Source organism: Thunnus thynnus, chromosome 8, assembly GCF_963924715.1.
Source record: "Thunnus thynnus chromosome 8, fThuThy2.1, whole genome shotgun sequence".
Lineage (NCBI taxonomy): Eukaryota > Metazoa > Chordata > Actinopteri > Scombriformes > Scombridae > Thunnus > Thunnus thynnus.
Window position 1 is genome coordinate 26042348 of NC_089524.1, and position 20789 is coordinate 26063136.

Genomic DNA, 20789 nt, shown 5'->3' on the forward strand with positions numbered 1-20789 from the left:
TTATAAATAGCAGGACGGTGACACATGTTCTACTCTTTGCCTCTGTACTTTATAGATTTAAATGGAAACTTAAAATGTTCACTTTCAGCTTTAAGTCTGTTTAGAGAGTTCACATATTGGGTGAACAGGAATCAGCCTTTTATAGTCTACTGTACTCAGATATGTAGACAGTGGTCATACTCCTACATATTATGTCATTTGTACTGTATGTTGGTTGGACATAAAATGGCCAAAAATACCTAAAAGCTGTTATTAAATCCCCCAATGTGTAGGATTTGAACATTTTGGACTTTGGCGACTCTTAGTGGTAGCATAAAAATAAAACTCTGGCAGATCCCCAAACTTCAATCCGATTCAGATTCAGTGCCTGCAGACACAGACGAACAGACTGAAAACAACACAGAGTGCACACGTTTCCTGCTGTATCATATTTTTATGAAAACAAAAACCTTTGGACAGAAGAATACTTTGAAAGACACTAATCATAAAAAAATTCTACCGACACAAAATTGAAAAACTGATGTCAGAGGGGTGGGGTAGAGTTGGACAACTTTCATCCAAGCCTGAGTGTCGCCATGGTGCACAACTTGAAAACCAGATTTAAAAAGACACAGTTTAATCCTGTGGGTCCAATGTAATGTCATATTTTGCCAGATGTGACAGAAGGGGGAGCCATCGCCCTGCTGTAGTTCATCATCAGACGCAAGCACAAATCGAGCCTCAGCTATAGAACTGTGCTCAATTAGTCTGGATTGAGTTGCATCAGAATGACAGAACAGTTATAACTTTACTCATTTGAGACTTGAGTTGGTAAAAGTAACCTAATGATCCAAGTATTTTTTAAATCACAACCTTTGCTTAGATGTTGAGAACCATATTTGAATGTGCTCCATACCTGATCCACTTGGTGTGAAACCTGATATTTCACCTGATCAATAAATCTCAAGGAACACATCATATCAGAGTTTTTTTTAATGTAAAAATACATCATTGTGTTTCAGCTACAAATCCATGGTTACTGTGTTTGACATGAGATCAGCATTAACAATTCACAAGCCACTCCACCTACAAAATGAATATAAGTCTAAAAAAGTAATAAATATAAAATGATGTAGATAAAAATGTAAAAAATGTCAACACGTACCTGACTATTAAAGGTTTAGATAACTATAATACTTAAAAACCTGAAATGCACATTTCAGGAAAGTACAATAATCTCAATCTCAACAATGAATGTAACAGGAGCTGAGGCAGCTCAGTTTCACCCTTTTGCAGGTGATACCTCAGTTAAAAGTGCGATAACATTGTGTCAAAAAAACAAACAAAAAAAAGGAAAAACACACAACAAATGGATCCCCTTGAACAAATAACAAACTGTAAGTACTGTTTGTTAATTCTGCATAGAGAACCAGTTACAGCCTCGGAGAGTCCACCTCAAACATTCTGTAATACTGAGGGAGGATAAATGTAAACTGTTCATCTCCCAAAAGGAGGCAGCAACATTATTTAAAGCCACAATCCTTGATGAGAACTGACAGCCCACTGCCCCACCCACTTTGGTTGGTTGAAGGATGAGGTTAGATCACTGTCATTACTGTTTGTCTGTAACAGGCTTATAACAGTGTATGCGCAAAAATGAAAAGAAATGTAAGACTAAAGACTGAAACAACAGATTACAAATAATGATATTGTCAGTGCATCTCACTTAGAAGGCATCCAGAGTTACATTCCTTGTAAACAGCAAAAATGGAAAAGGCAATAAAAATATAAGGATTGTGCCTTTAAAATAATGATAATAATAATAATAATAATAATAATATTCGCACAACTCACCAGCACACACCCATGCTTAAAACCACTGATAACTCCAGCTGTTTCACTCCTGTGTCCAGGAAACATTACGTCATCCCAACATTTAGCCTCAAACGTTCAGTTTGTCTAAATGTCTGGAAAGGTTGTTATATAAATACTATTGGTTCCATGTTTCCCTTCTTCTCAATGCTCACAAGTACAGTATCAAAATACAAATATTCAAAAGGAAAATACCATCTAAAAATCAACCCACAATTTTTCTGGAGGGTTTCGTAACCATGGCAGCAACAGGAGAGCAATGGAGCTTCTGGTGATGGTTTACCTCCATTTAGACAAAAAACAGAAAGGAAGTTGACGCAACACCATTCCCATCAATTCCTCGCCTTTGCTGCCGAAAAACTCCATAAATAAAAGTCATACTATAAAAACAGTTTCCCTGTTCATCAGCATTTAAAAAATCCAGTGTCTCTGTCATACAACCACCTTGCCCTTGATGTCCAACTTGGTGTTGTCACTTGCTTTGCTGGACTGCTCCTCTGTGAGAGTGATGTAGGAGTACACCAGGCTGGCTGCAATACTGCAACGACACACAGAGCAACCACGTTACAACGTACAAACACCTCACTCCTCTCAATATGAAGAGTTAATGTTAAAGAGGCTATTAAAAACTTTCAGGCAACATCTTGAAAATCCTGTTATTGTTTGTGTCAAATCAGTTTACAGGTGAACATATTGCAGCACATCACAAGTCATAAAACTGACCATATTTTCCAACAAGTTTCAGCATGCGCATATTCATTCCTGCAGCTGTATGACACATTAAGCCGGTATTATGTGTGTCAGCATTGACCTTTTCCTTTTCTCACAAGAAACAAATATCAAGTAGGAATTCACAGAAAGTCACAGTGTGAGGAGACCCAATACTTTTGGACCGCTGGGATGAACTGCACTCAATCAGAAACAAGAAGTGCTCAAGCTAATAGGCAACATGCTAACAATAGAGACTGGAATACAAGACATGTAATGAAAAAATGTTCCTCAACAACATATTTACCCCCAGGCACAGGTGAGCTTTACACAGCAGAGGTCCAGTTTTTAATAGGTTTAAGAAATTCACAACAGCTCACAATGTTTTCTGTCACATTTCATGAAATCAGCTCTTTTTCCTCTGCAAATTAAAAAGTACCCTGTGGAGTTTTTGTAGTAGCCACTGGTAGTGCTAGTGGGCAAAGCAGTGTTTTTACAACTGGGGCCCTGTTTTGTTTGTATCACGTGCATGAAGACACAAATGCATGAGATCATACATGATACACATTCCTGCAAATTGATTCAGGCTGTTCCACTGATTGACAGAAGGCCCTTTTCACAGCACACACACTGAGCTGTCGCACTGGGAAAACACAAGTTTACTGATAACATTAACAATGGCTACGATTTGTTCTCAATAAGCCGTGACAGTCTTACAGTGAGCCAGCATGTACAATACCAGGACCCTGACACTGACGCAGCTGAATGAAATTCATTAATATTATTTACACCTGTGTCTTACTGTCAAAATGTCTTCTGCTAAAAAGGCCTGTTCGTTGTGGCAAGGTGCAAGAAGAAACAATATGCCAAAAAAAAAAAAAAAAAGCAGGAAAGAAGACTAGAAGCTAACAAACATGCTTTTTGTTAAACCTCAAGAATACAAACAATGTATTTTGGTGAAAAACACTAACTGTAAACATAACTGTATAAGAATATGCAACAGGAGCCCAAGGTGAGCAAATTACAATTGTGAATAATAATAAATTACGATCATTTTGTGAAACTTTTACTTGTCATAAACACTTTTTATAAAAAGGAGACTACGTTTAAGCTGATAAATATATTTTCTTTGTTAATTTGTCGTGTTAGTTTTTCAGTGTACCATGTTCCAAATGTCATTAGCAGTATCCTTCTCCATAACTGTATATACACATTTAAAACAGGTAAAAATACACAAAAACACAATGATAATATGGTATTTACAATTTCCTCATATGTTTTTATGTTATTGGCTCAATCTGTTTTGTGACCATGCAATGATAAATTTACATGCTGGATAGACAGATGTGTGAGCTGACTCTGGGTGTATGTGAGAATAATCTTTATGTCTATCTGTTTGTGCATAGGTTAGAAAATAAACCTGTTGTTTCATACCTGATATTCAAACCTATGAAGTTAGTCCAAGAAAAAATGTAGTCTCCACTGAACACCATCCCAATATATGTCACCAGGACATTCTGCAAAATGGAGAAAATATTGAGTTTTTTTTGTCATAGTTAATTTAACTTTTACTTTCCACAAACCTGCTACTTACCTTGATGCAGCCCACAATCGTCGTCGTTAATGCGGAGTTGTATTGTGTACAGAGCACTGTGGAATACATCAGAACAAACCTGCAAAACAACCATGTCATCATATTACTCATGACACAACATTTTGAGTGATGAAAAATCTGATTTCACAATGTTAATGCAGTGTAGATACAGGATCATTGTACGTTTCACAATCAGTCAAGCAAAGGTTTATAGTTTATATTCAGCTGCTGATAGAACAACATTACCACAGAATTTCAGTTTAATCCAGATGTTCCACCCCCAGACAAAACACAATCCTGCTTGCTTGCACATACATGCCACACATACAAGCTTTGGCTTGTATCTTACCCCATAATACAGGAGAGGATGAACTGGGAGAGGAATAACACATCTGACCAACCATCATATTCCACGGCCTGACAACAGAAACACAACTTAAGAAACAGCAAAGTCACACAAACACACACAAAACTCAAATAGATAACTGGAATACAACTAGAGAGGTAGACAATTATGTATTAATTCACTTTGTTTAGTTAATAATTTCAGTCAGTGCGTATGGTCGTGTCCCGTCCAGCATCCAGTGGAAGAAAGGAAATGAGGGTTAAATGACTAACAAAACTCCAGGGAAACACTGAGGAGTTGTTCATTACATTTTTTGGGAGTTTTGTAAGGCCAATGACTGACTAATACTGATATGCTTACAAACTCAACATTAAGTTTCTGATAGCTTTAAAAGGTAGTCGTCTGTATCTCTGCTGTGGTTGTTCAGTCAAGGGAAGTTGTGGGTGCTGCTGTAATAACTCTACTAGGTGCATAATAGCAGCTTTGTGCCTTTTTGGCTGATGGGCCCCAGCTGGGCAAACCAGAAGGTCTCTGCCAACACTGACCAACAAACAGACAGCTCATATTTACAGCACACACCCATGCCTATAAGAGCACTCACTTCAATTTAGGCTTAAAATTTGCAGTAACTTGCAATAATCAGTACCAAGGCCATAAACATACTACAAGCACTTAACTCGCAGCAACTGTTTAAACACTTAAATTTCATTCATTTAACCTATTTAACAAAGTGTCTTTTTCTCCCAAATTAAACCTATAAAATCTGCCACAAATCAAGATGTTTGGAGGTTTGAATGAAGATTTTAGAAATAGAGCTTACAGAGAAGAAAGATCAAATTACAAACTGCTTACCTTCTGCATATCTCCAGTCACATGAGCCAACAGCAGAGTAGGAATGATCATAAATAATGCATTATAATACAATAATCCATATTTCCCCAACTCCTGTTGGGCAGGAAGCAACAGGAACATGAAAAATAAGCAGAGCCAGAACAGAGGGGGTTATTCACAAGTCTTTCAGTGCATTCCTCATTAACTAGCATACAGATGTCATGCATGTCCAGCCCTCTGCACTACCTAGACCCTCTTGTTTGCATTTGTCTGATTCTGTTTCACGTGGCTCCATCTTTCACTCCCTCAGAATATCTCTCATCAGTGCGCGCACACACACACACACACACACACACACACACACACACACACACACACACACACTTCTCTGTCTAGCTCAGTATTAGCAGATGGTGCTCTACAGACATGACAGACTAAATCTGGATCCAGTTCTGCCTCTGCTGTAATGTTAGAGTTGAGTAGTATGCTCATGTGACATAAAAAGGCAACTAAAACAAGCTACAAGCCATGTCTGGTTCAACAGTCAAACTGTACTTACTGTAACCTGACTGTTAAAAAAAAATGTAAGAAAATGTGTAAAATAAATAATTGCAGTGAATTACTTAACGAAAGTACAACTAAGATTAACCTTGTAGAAATAAACAGGAGCCAAAATTGATACTGGCTCTACAAAAGAGTGATAATTAAATCAGTGTACTGAAGTAAAAAGAACCAACTCAAAGTGTTTGTGTGCACTGAGATCCTTAAAGTCAGACGCTCAAGGACACTTTGGGCTCTCTAAATTCACCAACATCAGCTCAATGCCAAAAACAGCTTCTACCCAACAATGGTTACTATTCATCGGGTGGTGCTGCCACATACCTTCGCATCTAATTTTTGCTTCACATAGGCTCCGTTGGCTGCAGTGAGCACATCGTTCAGAAGAATGAACACATAGCCTTGCAGGTCAAAGGACATGTCAGCACTACGAGCAGAGATGAGAGAAAGCGATAGAAAGTGTCAAGAAGGTAAATAAGCACTCTGTCACTAATGATTTATTTGTGGGCATGCTCTGTTTAAGCAAGGCTCTTTTAACTCTGATATACAACATGTGTCTAATGACCCTGAGAACAATATCACTTATATGAGGGCCTATCAGGACAGGACAACCCTTTGTAGTGAAGGCAATTCTGGTCTGGTTAGCAGGTAGGACACCTGGATGTAGTAGAACTTACCTTGCAGCTATAAACGCCCCGAGGATCATTGTAAATACTGTCAGTTGGACTGGCCTGGAGAATTTCTTCCTGCCAAAGTTCAAAGACGGTGGAGCAATGAAATTCAATCTGACTGCATTGAGCTGTAATAAAAGCCACTAATACAGTACAAAGACCAGGCCTGGAATCTTCTACTGTAGCTGTGTCACACTGAATACAAGTAAAATGGGTTATCTGTCATGTGAAAACTCACTTGAGCAGAAATCCCTCGGCCAGCATTGTGAATAAGATGGAAAACCTCCTGAGGACAGTAAACATCGGCAGACTGGTGGAAGAGGAACATAAATTGCAAAAGTAAATTGTCAGTTGAAATTTAACTTGGCCAAATATTGAAAGTCATGCTCAGATGAACTCATGATGATAACACTGAATGAACTTCCCTTTAAGCATCATTGAGCATGGATAGTTTAGAAATGAAAACTTACTTCAGCCGTTTGGTTCCAAACAGACCAGTGATTTGATTTCCCACAAAAAGGAGAGGTAGAGGAAACGTCTGTAAAGCCAGGTAAACATACACACGTTTTTGTTGTGTTAGAAAAGAGCTGCCCTGACGTTGGTGATCTTCAAATCATTTTACATTAATTCACAGAGATGCACAGGTGGTCTCACCTTGCGAGGTATGCTCTCATCACAGTCAGGGAAGCTGATCACCCTCGCTGCCTTGCCCACCCACAGCACAACCACTGTGGCCAACATCTGCACACACACGCAATAGAAAATCATTTTAGCTCTGCTTATGTCATTGAATAATGTCTTTTTTTAAGACCGGAAAAACGTTCAACTTACTTGTCCAATTCCGACACATATTGAAGATGGGAACCTGAACAGCAGAACAGACAAGTTGAGTACCAATGACCGTTATAACTTACAAGCTAAACTTAGTGTAGCTAACACCGTACTTTACATATGTAGCTAGGTTAATATATGGCCTGCTAAAATACCACTGTACGTGAAGCTCTCCTGTCTCAGTCGGTACCACTGGGTGACCATTAGTTAATAAGCGGTGCCGTGTTGGCTCCGCTATCCAGTCGACACAACTTCCAGCAGCTAGGCTAATGTTAGCTAACATGGTAGCTTTTCAACTATGACCGTTACAGGCGTCCACAAAACCTTTACCTGTAGTTAGTGAGGACACTTTTGTTCACCACGACGATGAGAAACGAGCTTAGTCCATAAAACCCAGCGGCAAATAGCTTCATGAACAGTGTCAGAGGTTTGTCCGCCATCCCCGACCCGACAAGTTTCTCACTCCTCACTGAGTGTCGGTTCTTTCCCTGCCATCACTTCACTAGCTCGCTCGACACACACACATACGCACACACACACACGCACAAACGCGCGGGCACATACACACACACAATGCGGCGGGGCGTTCCTGTGGTGCGCGGGACCGCCCACGGCTTTGATTGGTTCGCAGAGTACAGGAAAGCCCACTAATAAACAAACGTCTACTGTTATGATTGGCTCGTGTGGTACAAGAACGCCCACTTTTTCTTCTTCTCTACCTCGCATCCTTTTTGGCCATCTAGTGGCCATTTTCCACTGAAACAACTTTTCTGCAGTTGTATTATATAAATAATTGTGATTTTCAAAACTTGACCATTATTGTAATCTTAAAAATGATTCTTTTCACACTCATTTGGGTCACATTAAAAAATCTAGAAATATTGGTGGCTTTCTCAGAAAAATCAAATAGAAAAACTCAAGAACTGATGTTTATTTACACCATACAACTATGTTTAAAGAGGTCATATTATGCCCCTTTCCCAGTTTAATATTTTCATTTTTGTGGTCTGTTAACAAACATTTGCATGTTTTTATTGTCAAAAAGCACCTAGTTACAGCTGTACAAGCCATTGATGCAACCCCTCTGTTTCACTCAGCCTGAAACACGCTGTTCTGTGCAAGTGGGTCTATTTGTGGACTCGCAGTATCTACATGACACACCCACTTCACTACATGCCCACTTGGTTAGGTTTAGGCATGAGCAGTGAGATGGTTAGGGTTAGGTTTAGGGGTCAAGGGGTGTGTCATGTAGTGAGGCAGAGTGTCATGTAGTAAATTGGCTGTGTCCTGTAGGTCTGCAAGAAAACAAATAGACTCTCGTTTTCGTTTTTCTGCTCAATGCCCCTCTCTTCTGACTGGCTGACTGTTTTCTGAGTGATACACGCCAGCGCAAACCACAGCCAGGTAACAGATTAGCTTACTGTAGCTAGGTAAAACCAGGGCTCTGGGTAAAACTCACCAGTAAATTGTGATGGCCACCGCTGAGGATAATGTTATCCAACCTTTGGGAAGCTATGCAATGACAAATTTGCGTCATGACATCCAACAACTGCGCAGTGTTTCCTCCGCTACTGTCTTTCCTCTGCTCCGCCCTGTGTGTGTGTGTGTAAGCCCTGTCCCCGGTGAAACACAGAGAGCAGAGGAGAGGAGAGAAACTAGCACGACCAGAAATGACCAGAAATGAAACAAGTGTACATAAATTAGGTAAATAACATAAATAAGTGTAGCCGGGTGGTAAATCAGTGCAGATGTAATTTTCCACTTAGGTGTGATAGCTCTCAAAGTTGTTTGAATGTTAATACATGTGTTCTTTGTTGTTTTCTTTTGAGTGTACAATTGTTTAGATTTAATTAAGTATACCGTAAGTGGGCTGTGACAGTCTCACTTGTTATTGCCGATTTTGGTCACAAGGCGGCAGCATTGAGCAATATTATTGTCGCTCCGCCAGGTGCATCTTGGTCTTTCTACCTGTTCACGTGCCAACAACCTGGAGATTTGTAAAGTGGCGGGTGCTGTGACTCCATCGTGTAAAGTAGTAGACACTCTTGTAGTTGATGTCCTGGGATTTTGGCGCCAGACGTCGACCACTGTGTTCTCAGTTGCATAGCAAGGTAAACGACAGTGTGTTGAGTTGTGCAGTCTCCAGGGAGTTCCACGTGGGGTTGATGAAACTTGTGAAAAATTCATAGCCTACTGCCGTATTTTGTTTTTGTTATTTTTCTTTTAAATCATTTTAAAAGAAACTCTCTGTTAACTCTGCCACGAGCTGTGAAAGCACATGAGCTGCCCTCTAAAAGGACTCAGTAGCTTACACACTCTGTTAAAATTACCTGTTGCAAATATGGTCAACAATAAAATTAAAGCTACAAGAACCCCGGAAGTAATTGTGTCCTGTGTGGCATCTAATTCCACAGGCTATATAAGCATATTTTGTTTCTTTCAGGAGGGGTGGGGGGATCCCATTGGAGGGGCAGGCAATGGTAAGGGAAACGCTGAGTGGAAGGCACAGTTTCTCAATACAGGCTGTGTGCTTTTCTTTGAGTGTTCTGATAATTTCACAGTATTTATATAGCACCTAGACCTGCTTTATAATCAAAAAAGAAATGGATATCTCCCTTTCTACAATATGTCACCTTTAATGGATACACAAGACAGAAGTTCATTTAATATTTTCATTTTAATTAGAAAACTTGATGGGTTGGGAACATACATTATACACACACACACACAAACACACATGCTGGAGCGACTCTCCAGCTGGTCTGGCAGGACCTGGGGATCTTCTAGGAGGAATTTGAGCAAGTTGCTCAAGAAAAGTCATCTGAGTTGCTCTGTTTGTCCTTTTCCCACCATGAATCTGATCTGGATAAGCAGCTAGAAAATGGATGGATGGATCTTATTATGTGACTTAATCATGAGGAATATCAACTATTTTACTTTGTTAATCACAGATAACGATATTGTTTGAGGAGGAGTCATAGCAATAGCATAGAGACTGAAATTAAAATCAAAGTCTCAATTGCTCAATTTGTTCTTGTCTCCACAAGCTAAAAGTTGCAAGGGATCCAGGACAGTATGATGCAGGCAATTCAAACATACAAAGGACATGAAAAACTATGAATATTACAAATTTCGGCCATTAATACTCCATACATGTCAAGCTGTCATGGAGGTCTGGAAACATTTTTAAAAAGAGACTCCTGTCTTCATTAGTACAAATTGGGACAGATTGGTCTGCCATGTTCATTTTAAAGATTAGCAGTATTACAGTTAACAGTCCCAGGCTGTCAAAACATTGTATGTTGCCATAGTAAGCTAATAAAGCACGAACACAATATCTATACTTGTGAAACACTGAAATGAAATGGACAAAATGGCCAGGACACCAGTCTCTGATGTAGTATAAGCTGCTTTTTACTCATGTGCCAAACAATTTTGAGCAGTTCAACTGAATGTCTTGTTGAGGATGGGAATTGTGTGGGCCTATGAAATGCTGTGAAAATATTGCCATTGCTATTGTTCGAAACTCCAAATAACTCCATCTTTATGCACTATAATTATCTACCACTGAATAGAACCAAAGGCTCAGCTCCAAAACAATAGAGCATTAAATTGTGAAACCACTTTAAAATGAATGCACCCAAAGTAAGACTCTTCAGTGTTATAAGTACAACAAGTGGATCCATCTGAGTATCCATCAGTATTCCATCTTCCTCCGTGTCTTTGATTTAGACTACATTAAATCAAGGGAAAATTGAGATTTGGATCAAAACTTCAGTTATACTGCTGAAATGGAAAACAAATTTGTCATCGAATGTGCCATTTTCCATCTTCTATCCACCACACTGAGATAGGCTACAGCCAAACCAAGCTCATTTTCAACCGACTCAATAAAACTATATATAGTTGAATGTGCTTACAATGTATGCACATCTATTCATGGATTCCATCATAACTTTCACACCAAACTATCAAATGATGCAGTGGAGTGCGCATGTGTGGGGGCAGGGGTGGGAATGTGTTGTGTTCCATCAAGAGTGTGGGAAAGGGAGTCTGAGAGGGCATTTCCAGTTCCATTTTCCGAGAAGTACTCTGCTCTGACGAGTTCCAGGTGATCGCTGTAGAGGAGACAATGGAAAGTTGAAGTAGGAAAAGTTGCTTCACGTACTGCAGCTCCTGATATTTGGTCAACCTTGGGACAAGATGAGAGGAAAGTAAGGGGAGGGAAGACTCATGTTATGCGTGCAGTGCCCGGGCAGGGGCAATAATGATTCAGAGTCTCTTCATGAAGTCTGGGGACTCCATTGTAGGCTTCATTTTGTTGACTGTCTCTTGCAGCTGTTGCTTGGTTTCCTCATCCAAATTCCTTATCAAGTCCCAGCCAAGTATCTCATCATTCAAACAGGCCATGATAAGAATGTAACTGATGAAACTGACATCTTTACTGATTGCTGCACAGCTATAATGTTGAGTACATTGTACATTATCAACAACTGTGTCTTGATCTCACCTCTTGTCACACTGTGTCACCTGCTGATACAAAATGTTTGCTTTGTCCAGAGGAATACGGTTTAAAGCAGTTATACAAATGAAAAAAAGGTGAATGCAGTAGAAAAAATACTGGATAATATAACCTTGTCATTTCTTTAATCATTTGCACCAATAAGACCACCATGGGACACAAATTAAACGTGTCTATCATTGACAAACATACTTGGCCAATATTTTAAGACAAAATAATGTCTCCGTAAGAAAAATACCTCTGGTAGCAGGACATCAAAAATATATTTCACCCTGTCTTGTGTGGCTCTGTGTGGAAGGGTGGTATCAAACAACCCAACATCCAACAACCCAACATCCAACAAAGAGTGTGTACACTCTGTCAAATTGGTCTTCATTGAACCAAACGCAGGCCAAGTCATCTGCAGCATATAAATGCATTTATATACATTTAAATGTATATAAATGTATATTATAGAGACTATTGTACATCATCATTTGTGATGTGACATTTTTGACAGTCTGATTAGTACTGAAAGAGGAAGTTGATTTTAAACAAGTGATTCAGAGACAATTAAAACCCTACAACAATGAAGGACATAGTTGTAACAGCTTGTATTTAATCAAGTTATAAAATGTCTGGTTATCAACACCAAACCAGAAATATGTTCATCTACAAAAAATTGTCAGTTGTGTAAGCAGGTATTTGTTCTGTGACTTAATGTCATTTTTAGATAACTTTCTGTGACGTGTCAGTGTAATTAGGTTTGTACCAAAAGGGCCATGTTATGTTAAGCAGGTCTACATGAAGCAAAGTGAAGAAAGGTTTTGAAACCAGATCAACAACAACCAGAAATTTTTCAAAACCCACTTGAAAATGTTCTTCTACCACCTTGACCTGTGCTATAAAACTCACAAGTGCTTCATTGGCAAGGTGATGTGCATCATCTGCTTTTCGTGCTTTTTCCAGGTGAAAAAATTTAGATTAAGGTTAAATGATTATATTTGTTCTCATTTTGTGCTGTTCAATGTTTACATCAAATATTTGCATTGTAATACTAAGAATGTGCCATTGCACATTGTGCATCGCATATGTATCTGGCCCGTAAACAAATAAAGCTATCTTTTTATCTGATTAGAAGTTGTATGCATTTCTAGATATATAAGCACCTGACTCACTCCTGTTACTGCAAACAGACCATGAGCCAGTACTCGTAAAAATATTTGATAACATTTCTTTAATCTTTTTAGATCTACTGTTTTTAGCATCCATGGATGTAAGTCCACACTTTGTTAAGATCAAGTTGGTACAAATTAATTATGTTAATGTAACACTAAGCAATTGTTAGTTTGCCCCACTTGTTTCATCAAAGTCCTAAATAATGGTAAAATGATAGTAAAATGTCAACCATGCATTGCTAATTTGGTATAACAAACAGTATGATGGTGATAGGCATGAATATATTTAAGAGCTTAATCCTTAACAAGCCAAATCAAAGATATAGGCAATGTTCCAAAGTTTTGAGGAAAATCCCTTAAATTTGGTTCACAGTTATTTACAACCACCACATGCATCCGATCAAAGATGAAAGAGACAACTTTAATTCTGATCATGGGCACCAAGTGTGGTTTTCATTAAAGTTAGATTTTAAATTAGGAATAAGAGTCCTATTGGTAATTCTTGTAAAAATGAATAAAAGTCTTGTAAGACGTAATAGAAAATAAAACTGATTTCCAATAGGACTGTGAAAATCCTACAACAACCAAATATTTTTTCTTATAAAAGGGGATAAAAAGTCTTATAGGATTTTTAGAAATGTATAGTTATCCCAAGGGATTTCATTGGAACCAACAGAAAAAAACATGCATGCACAATACACTGAAACTGAAGCAGCTAAATGGATGATTAGTCAGGTTTCAGTGGATAGATCCAAGACCCTGATGCTGACTTACATGGATTTATATAGATCTATCTATAATGTAATATGATTAATTTTGCATATATTATTTATCATACTATGAGGTTGTAATTTCAGCAGTTGTACATACTGTATCATAAGCAACTTAGAGTATGCTGTTTTACTAAACAACCACAAAATAGAGGCAAACCAATTGTTTACTCTGGTGAAAATAACTGCACGTTACATATACAGTGTTTATACCAGTTTACCTGTTTACCTTTCTCAACCTATTCAAAAAGACTATAGGAGCAAGTCTACAGCATCAGAGAACCATTTCAACACTTCTCAATGCAAGGTGGGTTACATGGTTCACTGACAGCAGCTTGATCAAAGTGGACTCTCTCCTGCTCCAGAGAGAGGAGTCAAAACAGCAGCTACATATTGTTTAGTAGCTGGAGGTTGAGGTCAAGGTCCCTCTAGACACAGGTTCAGGATGCTTTAGTTGAGAGGTCATGGAAACCGCTTTCACATCCTCCAGACTGCACCTAAAGACCCAGAAGAGGTTGCAAAAGGTCAGACATCAGGCTGGAGGACTTCTATCAGCAGCACCCGGATGTTACTGTTCTCACTTAGCTCGAGTTACAGCAGCTCATGGGTGAAATGGATGAGTTGTTCACCAAACTCAGAGGAGAAAAGGTCAAGGCCCTAAGACTCCAATCTAAAAAGAAATTCCTTGAGGTTGAGATGTAAAAAAAGAGAAGTTTGAAAGCTCTCCTGAACATCCAACAACCTGAGGAGGAAGAACAGAGGGAGAAGGACCTTGAAACAAGCCTGACCGAGCAGAGGGAGGAGGATAACAGCTGCTCTGTCCCAGGAAAAAAAGGACCCGGAGACTGAAAGATGGAGGAAGACAAGTCCTGTCTCCTAGAGTCTATAAATAACACCCAGAAAACCCTTTATGAGAAGAGGAAAAGTGGATGAAAACAATGGCAGGATAGAGACATCAGGTGGACGAGATGAAGAAAAAAACAAATAAGAACTCTCTTTGGAGAGAATTCCTCTTATTCTATTTGAAAAAAAGAACTGGTCTTTATATTTTTTTGTGTTTCCAGTTGTTTTTCCATATTGTTTTTATTTGCCATGTGCTGGTAAAGTTGTGCAGTTTAAATACCCTTTTCCCTACATAGTCCAAAATAATCAATAATTTACATAAATCACAATTTGTAGTCAGGCCAAGACTTTGTAGTTCTAAGTTTCCATTTTACTAAAACATAATTTGTCAGCAAGAACAGTGACCTTCTTGTAATCAACTTACATTGTACTAATAATTTTGTCAGACTTTTCATTTGCTATTTGACTGACACCAATTGCATACAGTATAAACCTTTATGTGAAGATTTAAATCTTGATTTTATTCTCAATAAAAGATTTAAGGATAAAATTAGAGCGCAAAATATGATGGGTACTGCAAAAACCTCCACTTACCATAAAAATATCATTCCTACACTTACCATATATCCTGCACAGTGATTTAAACTGTGTTGGACACAAGTCTCAAACATTAGGCTTTGGTTTTGCCTTCAGTCACAGTCTTTCTCATTATGATTTAGCAATCATGACATGTTTCAAAAGCAATAACGTGCATCAGTGCTCCTGGTGAAACTGAACTAACATCTCCAAAATTTTCTGACTCCAGCAAGGGTATGTGGGGTCATTTGAAATATTATTCTTCAGCCATTTATTCTTCTAATGACTGAAAAAACAGATGCATTATCCAGAGTACTTCGACCGAAGCATATCTGTGATCTAATTATACATGACCACAAGATGAGGGCCAGCTTTCTGACCTGACCTTGCAAAGGCCCATGTGTATTTTGGCAGGTGTTTGTAGGATAAAAACCTGACGTGTCTGATAAGAAATGTGTCTCTCCATGTGCCACGTTGTCAAACAGAAAGCCCAGGCTTCAGCAAAACCCTCATTCATTTCCTTTTTGAAAAGAAACAGCAGGAGACATCTGCTCTGAGCCATGTCTGGACTGAACGCATCTCTTGGATACTTCCTGGCGTGTGTGATTTTTGCAGCCTCAGTTCGAGCACTCCTTAAAAAATGGCCAAGGTTTAGCTTCATTTTGGAGTTTGCCTCCTCTTTCATGCTGGTAGGGTGCTGGCTGGAGGTGCAGACCATTGTGGAGGTGGGTCAGTGGGCTGGGGGCTTGGGTCCTGATGTGACTGCGACCATACTGTTTGTGGTGCTGCTGACCCATGGCGTGATCAGTGGCGCTGCGTCAGGGAATCCCAGCCTGGTTGTGCTGAAGTTCCTGCAGCTCGAGGCCACCACCCTGCCCACTCTCCTCGCTGTTGCAGCCCAGTTTCTCGGGGCCCACTTGGCCCTTTATGCAGCTGTATACTACTGGGGCCTGGAGCTGACAGACATGCACATGATCAAAAACCTGATGTCAAGAGAGTGCAGCACATCACTGCTGGCCTCTTTGCTCCAGGGTTTTTTCACTGAGTGTGTCTGTGCGCTCATCTTTCACCTAGTCCACCTAAACCTGAGACGCAGATCCGCCCTGATCCGAGTGCCCCTGATCGCTGTCCTCCTCACATTCCTGTCTCATACTGGTAAGTTTAAGGTGAACCTGGCCCCTTGTTTATCATCACGACAAAAAAATACACTCTTACAAAGAAACTATAGATTTGTAAATGAGATATTCAGAGCAGAAGAGTTTCTGAAATGTTTCAGAATGAAAACATTTGCAAATAAAACCCATTTTAAAAAACAGAAGGACATCAGTGTAACAGACACACTCTTCTCTCTCCGTTATGGCTCAGTGCATGTGCAGTGTCATCTGAGATCAGTATGCACCCTGAATGCAAAACCTACTGAGAATTCTGCCAATTTGTGCAAATTACACTTGACTGTTCTTACTCTATATGGTAGCCTAAATCAACAGCAACCTTTGTTTCCACTCCCTAGTTCACACACTTCCATTAATCAATTATTCAATCATGCATCTGTTTATGAATTCTGCTAAAGAACACTATTAGAAGTCTGTAAAATAAAGTTATTATATTAAGTATGCTTATTGAGTATCAACCTGTCAATGAGTGGTATTTCATTGTCAGTCCTTTTTGATAACCATGGCCAGGGTTGTACTTAAATGTGTGCTTTTTCTACTGTACAAACCTACATGCACTACTTGAAGAGATCACACATTACTTCACACCTGTTTGTACATGTTAAATTATGAGTGTCTTGGATTCTTGGTAACTTCATCTACTGCTTCCTCACAAACCCCACAAAAGATCCTGTCATTTCAAGAATGTGTTGAACATGCTCCCATATTTCTTTTCTCTTGCCATGCAAAAATGAACTTTGCACTCAGTTCTTTTATTATTTGCCTTGTGTACGTTTTATACACAGGACAACAAAAACGTCATTTAATACATGAATTTAGCAACTAACATAAACTTTATCTTTCATTTTCCAGCCAGAGGCTACACCTCAGCCTTCGTGAATCCGTCCTTAGCTTATGGCCTCACCTTCCACTGTCCTGGATTTACCTTCACAGAGTATGCAGTGGTCTACTGGCTGGGCCCTATCACAGGTAAGTTACATTAAAATTAAATATACATGCATACTAATACATGCATATGTGAACACTCTGGTTACAGTGATTTTATGTTTTCTAGGCATGATTCTGGCTCTTCTCTTGTACATGGGCCATATTCCAAGGATTTTTGCCAAGAACCTTCTATATTTTCAGAAGACGCGTTTCAGAGTGCCAAAGGGGGACAAAGGAGAAAAGAAGAAAATGTGAAAGAAAGTGCCTTTTTCTTTTTTATAAATCAACCCTTTAGGAAAGTACACAACAACAAATGGTCACTGGTCAAGAGATATTTACTTTCAATATTTCAAGCCTGTACAGAAAAAAATAAGATATTTGGGGGGAAAAAAATCTTTTACTCGTTCCATTCTCGTCAGCTGTTTTCAATAAAAATATGACTGAGTCTCAATCATTGTTTCTTTAGGAACGAAACCACCTTCACCAACACGGCTTCCTTTAAATCCACCAGGTGCAGGACGCCACATGGTGGCAGCATCAAGAATGACACTGCTGAACAGCAATACAAGCTGCAGATAAAAACGATCTCATAGAGGCCAAAAACAAACTAAATCAACTAAACGGAATTAATGTAAAAGAGACTAGTTCCTTCAATTTATGAAATGTCTCATACAGTATTTGACACTCAGGAGAGGGGAGCTGCTTGTGTCCCGGCAGTACTTGCAACAGGTGTAGAAGGCACTGACCCAGCAGGCTCTGAGTCTTTTGGCTGACTATTAGCAGAAGGGCCTCGATCTGTGGATGAAAAAGAATAAACAATAACGATCAGTACCAGGTTTTTTTAACAATAAGAGGCCATGAAAAATGTGAATTTTATAGCCAATTTAATAGTCCTTTAATGCTACATATCTTGATGCTTCAGTGGAGGTTGTTTATTGTTTAGCTGGGCACAGTATGCGTATGGTAAACCTTCCTCAAATTGGGACATAGTATTGAGTTGACATTACCTGGCTGTTTTTGTTGCTGTAGCTGAGCCTCGGGACGATCTACCCACAGACAATAATCTGGATTATTCAATAATGTCTTGCTCTGCCCACAAATGCGACATCTCACCACAGTGAAGCGAGTCTTGCCATTTTTTCCTGAGAAACAAAGTCAACAAAAGCAGGTAAGGGACTAAAACAGAGATAATATGTCTCTTAATGTGTTTCTTTCAATGTAAAATTTCTTTAAAAGGTAAATGTCTTAAAATGCCTCTAGAGCATCTGCAATCTAAATACATTTAGTATCTAATACAAGATAACATGGGAATCTAAATAGCAAACTGGCTTACTTCGTTGTCTTGTTGTAGCAGTTACACCAGGGATGAGCAATGAGCAGCACTTCTTGCATAATGTTCTTTTTACTGATGGGTCTCTGCAATAAAATGAATTAACAGATGTTGAAAACTCATATTTATGCTTGGGAGGGTGAGACATAAAGGAAAAGGGTGGTGTTGTTCTATATTTTTCTTATTGTCAACAAATGCCCCAAACAGACTGATAGCAACAATGTGTTAGTCCGTTGCTCAGTAATTTCCAACTTTTCTACCCTCTGTGACACTCAGCTGCAAGCCTACTTGTTCCTAATTAAAATGGGTCACAAATACGTAGTTTCAATTTTAATAAAAGTTGAGCTGTTGGTTGAGCTCATAGGACTTGATTTTACAATCCTGTATTGTTATTGGCAAACATTTCTTGAGTGGGGGTAGGGGGTAAACGCTTCAGGTGGGCACCCTCCCTCCTTGGTGTTTCGTTGATAGGCCCATGCAGCAACAGAACTTCAGGAGGATCAGTCAAGTCCAGGTTTTTTCTATCAATAAATCTGTTTATGCGGACTTTAAATCATAAGCGAATCTCAGGAGGATCAGACAAGTCCAGTTTTCTTCTCAGTCATTTTGTAAAACAGCTGGGCACAGTAGTTATGATCAAACAACTGAAACAGACTATTTTCAGCTGTGGATTAACATACATTTGGTGTACATAGTTAGTATTTCAGCAGAAGATAACAATGAAGGAAGATGTCAATCAGTGCAGCATTGATGTGTTTTCAATAGTTTAGGATCAGTAATGGAGCTCTATGGCACACAGGAATATGATATATTAGGCTTTGGCTACACAGACAATACTTGTTATTGAAATCAGTTCATTACTGGTTCGGGTCTTTTCATGGGATTTGTTGACAATAAGAAAAATGTAGAAGATCACCAGACTCTCACCAGTGAATCAAGTCACTCAACAGTAACTTTCAAAAATTGGATGGTGGATGTTGGTATTGTGAATCCTGAAAAAACAAATGTTTCCAAATAGGTTTGATTAGCTGCATCTCTTGTCTCATATGAAACCCTGTACAGCAGTGAAAATAATTACACACACACACACACACACACACACACACACACACACAACAAAACATACTGCTTTATATAAAAGTAACATACTTTACTTCACATAAGTAACTCTGTGGGGAGCAACAGTAACATCACTCAGAAGAGATAGACTTTACTTACTGTCGAAGAACTAAACGTCTTGCTATGGTCTTCTGGGTGAAACAGTAGAAACGAGCCAGCTCCACATTTTCTGGGTTTTGAGCTAAAACACAATGTGCAGCCTGTAAAGGGATAAAACCGATAGAGTAAAAGCATTAAATACTTGGTTAGTGAGGTGGCTCGTTAGCATGTTAGCCATGTAGATGGCATCTAGAAAGCGATTAACTTATACTTTACTGTTCATTTCCTACCTGGTACAGATAGTTCAGTCTCTGGTAAGCTTCTTTGTCTTTCAGGTGTACTGCCATTTCACACAAAGCTAAGAAAACCAGTCGCAGTTGTGTCTTGTTACAGTTTTCTACTCAAGCCTCTCTGACAGGGTCGCGTCAACATGGTTACCCCATGGGTTACCCTCGATTTGTATTAATGCGAGAAACTCTCGCGAGATTTGTACGCGTTGTTTCTTCATTGTGTGCGTTGTACAAATGATTACTTTTCTATGAGGTGACAACGCTGCAGTTAAGGTCTGGATAGCTTTAGGAAAAAAACAAAACAAAATAAAACAAAAAACGCTTGGTTAGGTTTACAGAAAGATCATGATTTGGGTTAAAATAATAACTCTCGCGAGACCTTTCGCGGCGAATCGCAGGTCTAGGGTTACCAGCCAGACACGACATGACCATGGTAGAACATGTTTTGCTTTGTTATCTTTTTTTTGTGTGTGTGTGTTTTATACTTTACACTTTGTATTTTATTGTGCTATGGACCCTCCATGAGTTGTGTCCTTAATAAAATGTGAATTGAATTGAACACAACTATTACACATCCGGGGCAATTCTTCAGAATAAAAGCGCAAACCAACTCACACGAGTCACAATATGCTACTTCAAAATAAAGCCACCTCA

At 39.1% G+C, this 20789-nt stretch overlaps 3 protein-coding genes and 1 long non-coding RNA gene across 4 annotated transcripts; 2 read left to right on the top strand and 2 right to left on the bottom strand.

Moving 5' to 3' along the window:
- Positions 1-957: 957 nt before the first annotated feature.
- On the bottom strand, positions 958-7936 carry LOC137188098 (nucleotide sugar transporter SLC35D2-like). Its single transcript, XM_067597509.1, has 12 exons — positions 7721-7936; positions 7391-7424; positions 7214-7300; positions 7030-7097; positions 6798-6869; positions 6566-6634; positions 6213-6315; positions 5352-5444; positions 4503-4570; positions 4154-4232; positions 3994-4076; positions 958-2389 (listed from the first exon to the last, which is right to left on the bottom strand). Exons 1-12 carry the CDS (start codon positions 7828-7830, stop codon positions 2284-2286), a joined length of 972 nt encoding a protein of 323 aa, XP_067453610.1. The 5' UTR covers positions 7831-7936; the 3' UTR covers positions 958-2283.
- A 1513-nt stretch (positions 7937-9449) lies between these two features.
- LOC137188106 (uncharacterized) lies at positions 9450-12315 on the top strand. Its single transcript, XR_010929325.1, has 3 exons — positions 9450-9501; positions 9834-9870; positions 11502-12315. It is a non-coding gene; the product is annotated as an uncharacterized lncRNA (long non-coding RNA).
- Positions 12316-15443: 3128 nt separating this feature from the next.
- aqp12 (aquaporin 12) lies at positions 15444-17808 on the top strand. Its single transcript, XM_067597516.1, has 3 exons — positions 15444-16413; positions 17283-17399; positions 17485-17808. The coding sequence occupies exons 1-3, from the start codon at positions 15819-15821 to the stop codon at positions 17610-17612; spliced, it is 840 nt and encodes a 279-aa protein (XP_067453617.1). The 5' UTR covers positions 15444-15818; the 3' UTR covers positions 17613-17808.
- On the bottom strand, positions 17675-20306 carry rpp21 (ribonuclease P 21 subunit). The gene is made up of 5 exons (XM_067597517.1): positions 20136-20306; positions 19906-20006; positions 18691-18773; positions 18365-18499; positions 17675-18152 (listed from the first exon to the last, which is right to left on the bottom strand). Exons 1-5 carry the CDS (start codon positions 20190-20192, stop codon positions 18043-18045), a joined length of 486 nt encoding a protein of 161 aa, XP_067453618.1. The 5' UTR covers positions 20193-20306; the 3' UTR covers positions 17675-18042.
- Between the last annotated feature and the right edge of the window lie 483 nt (positions 20307-20789).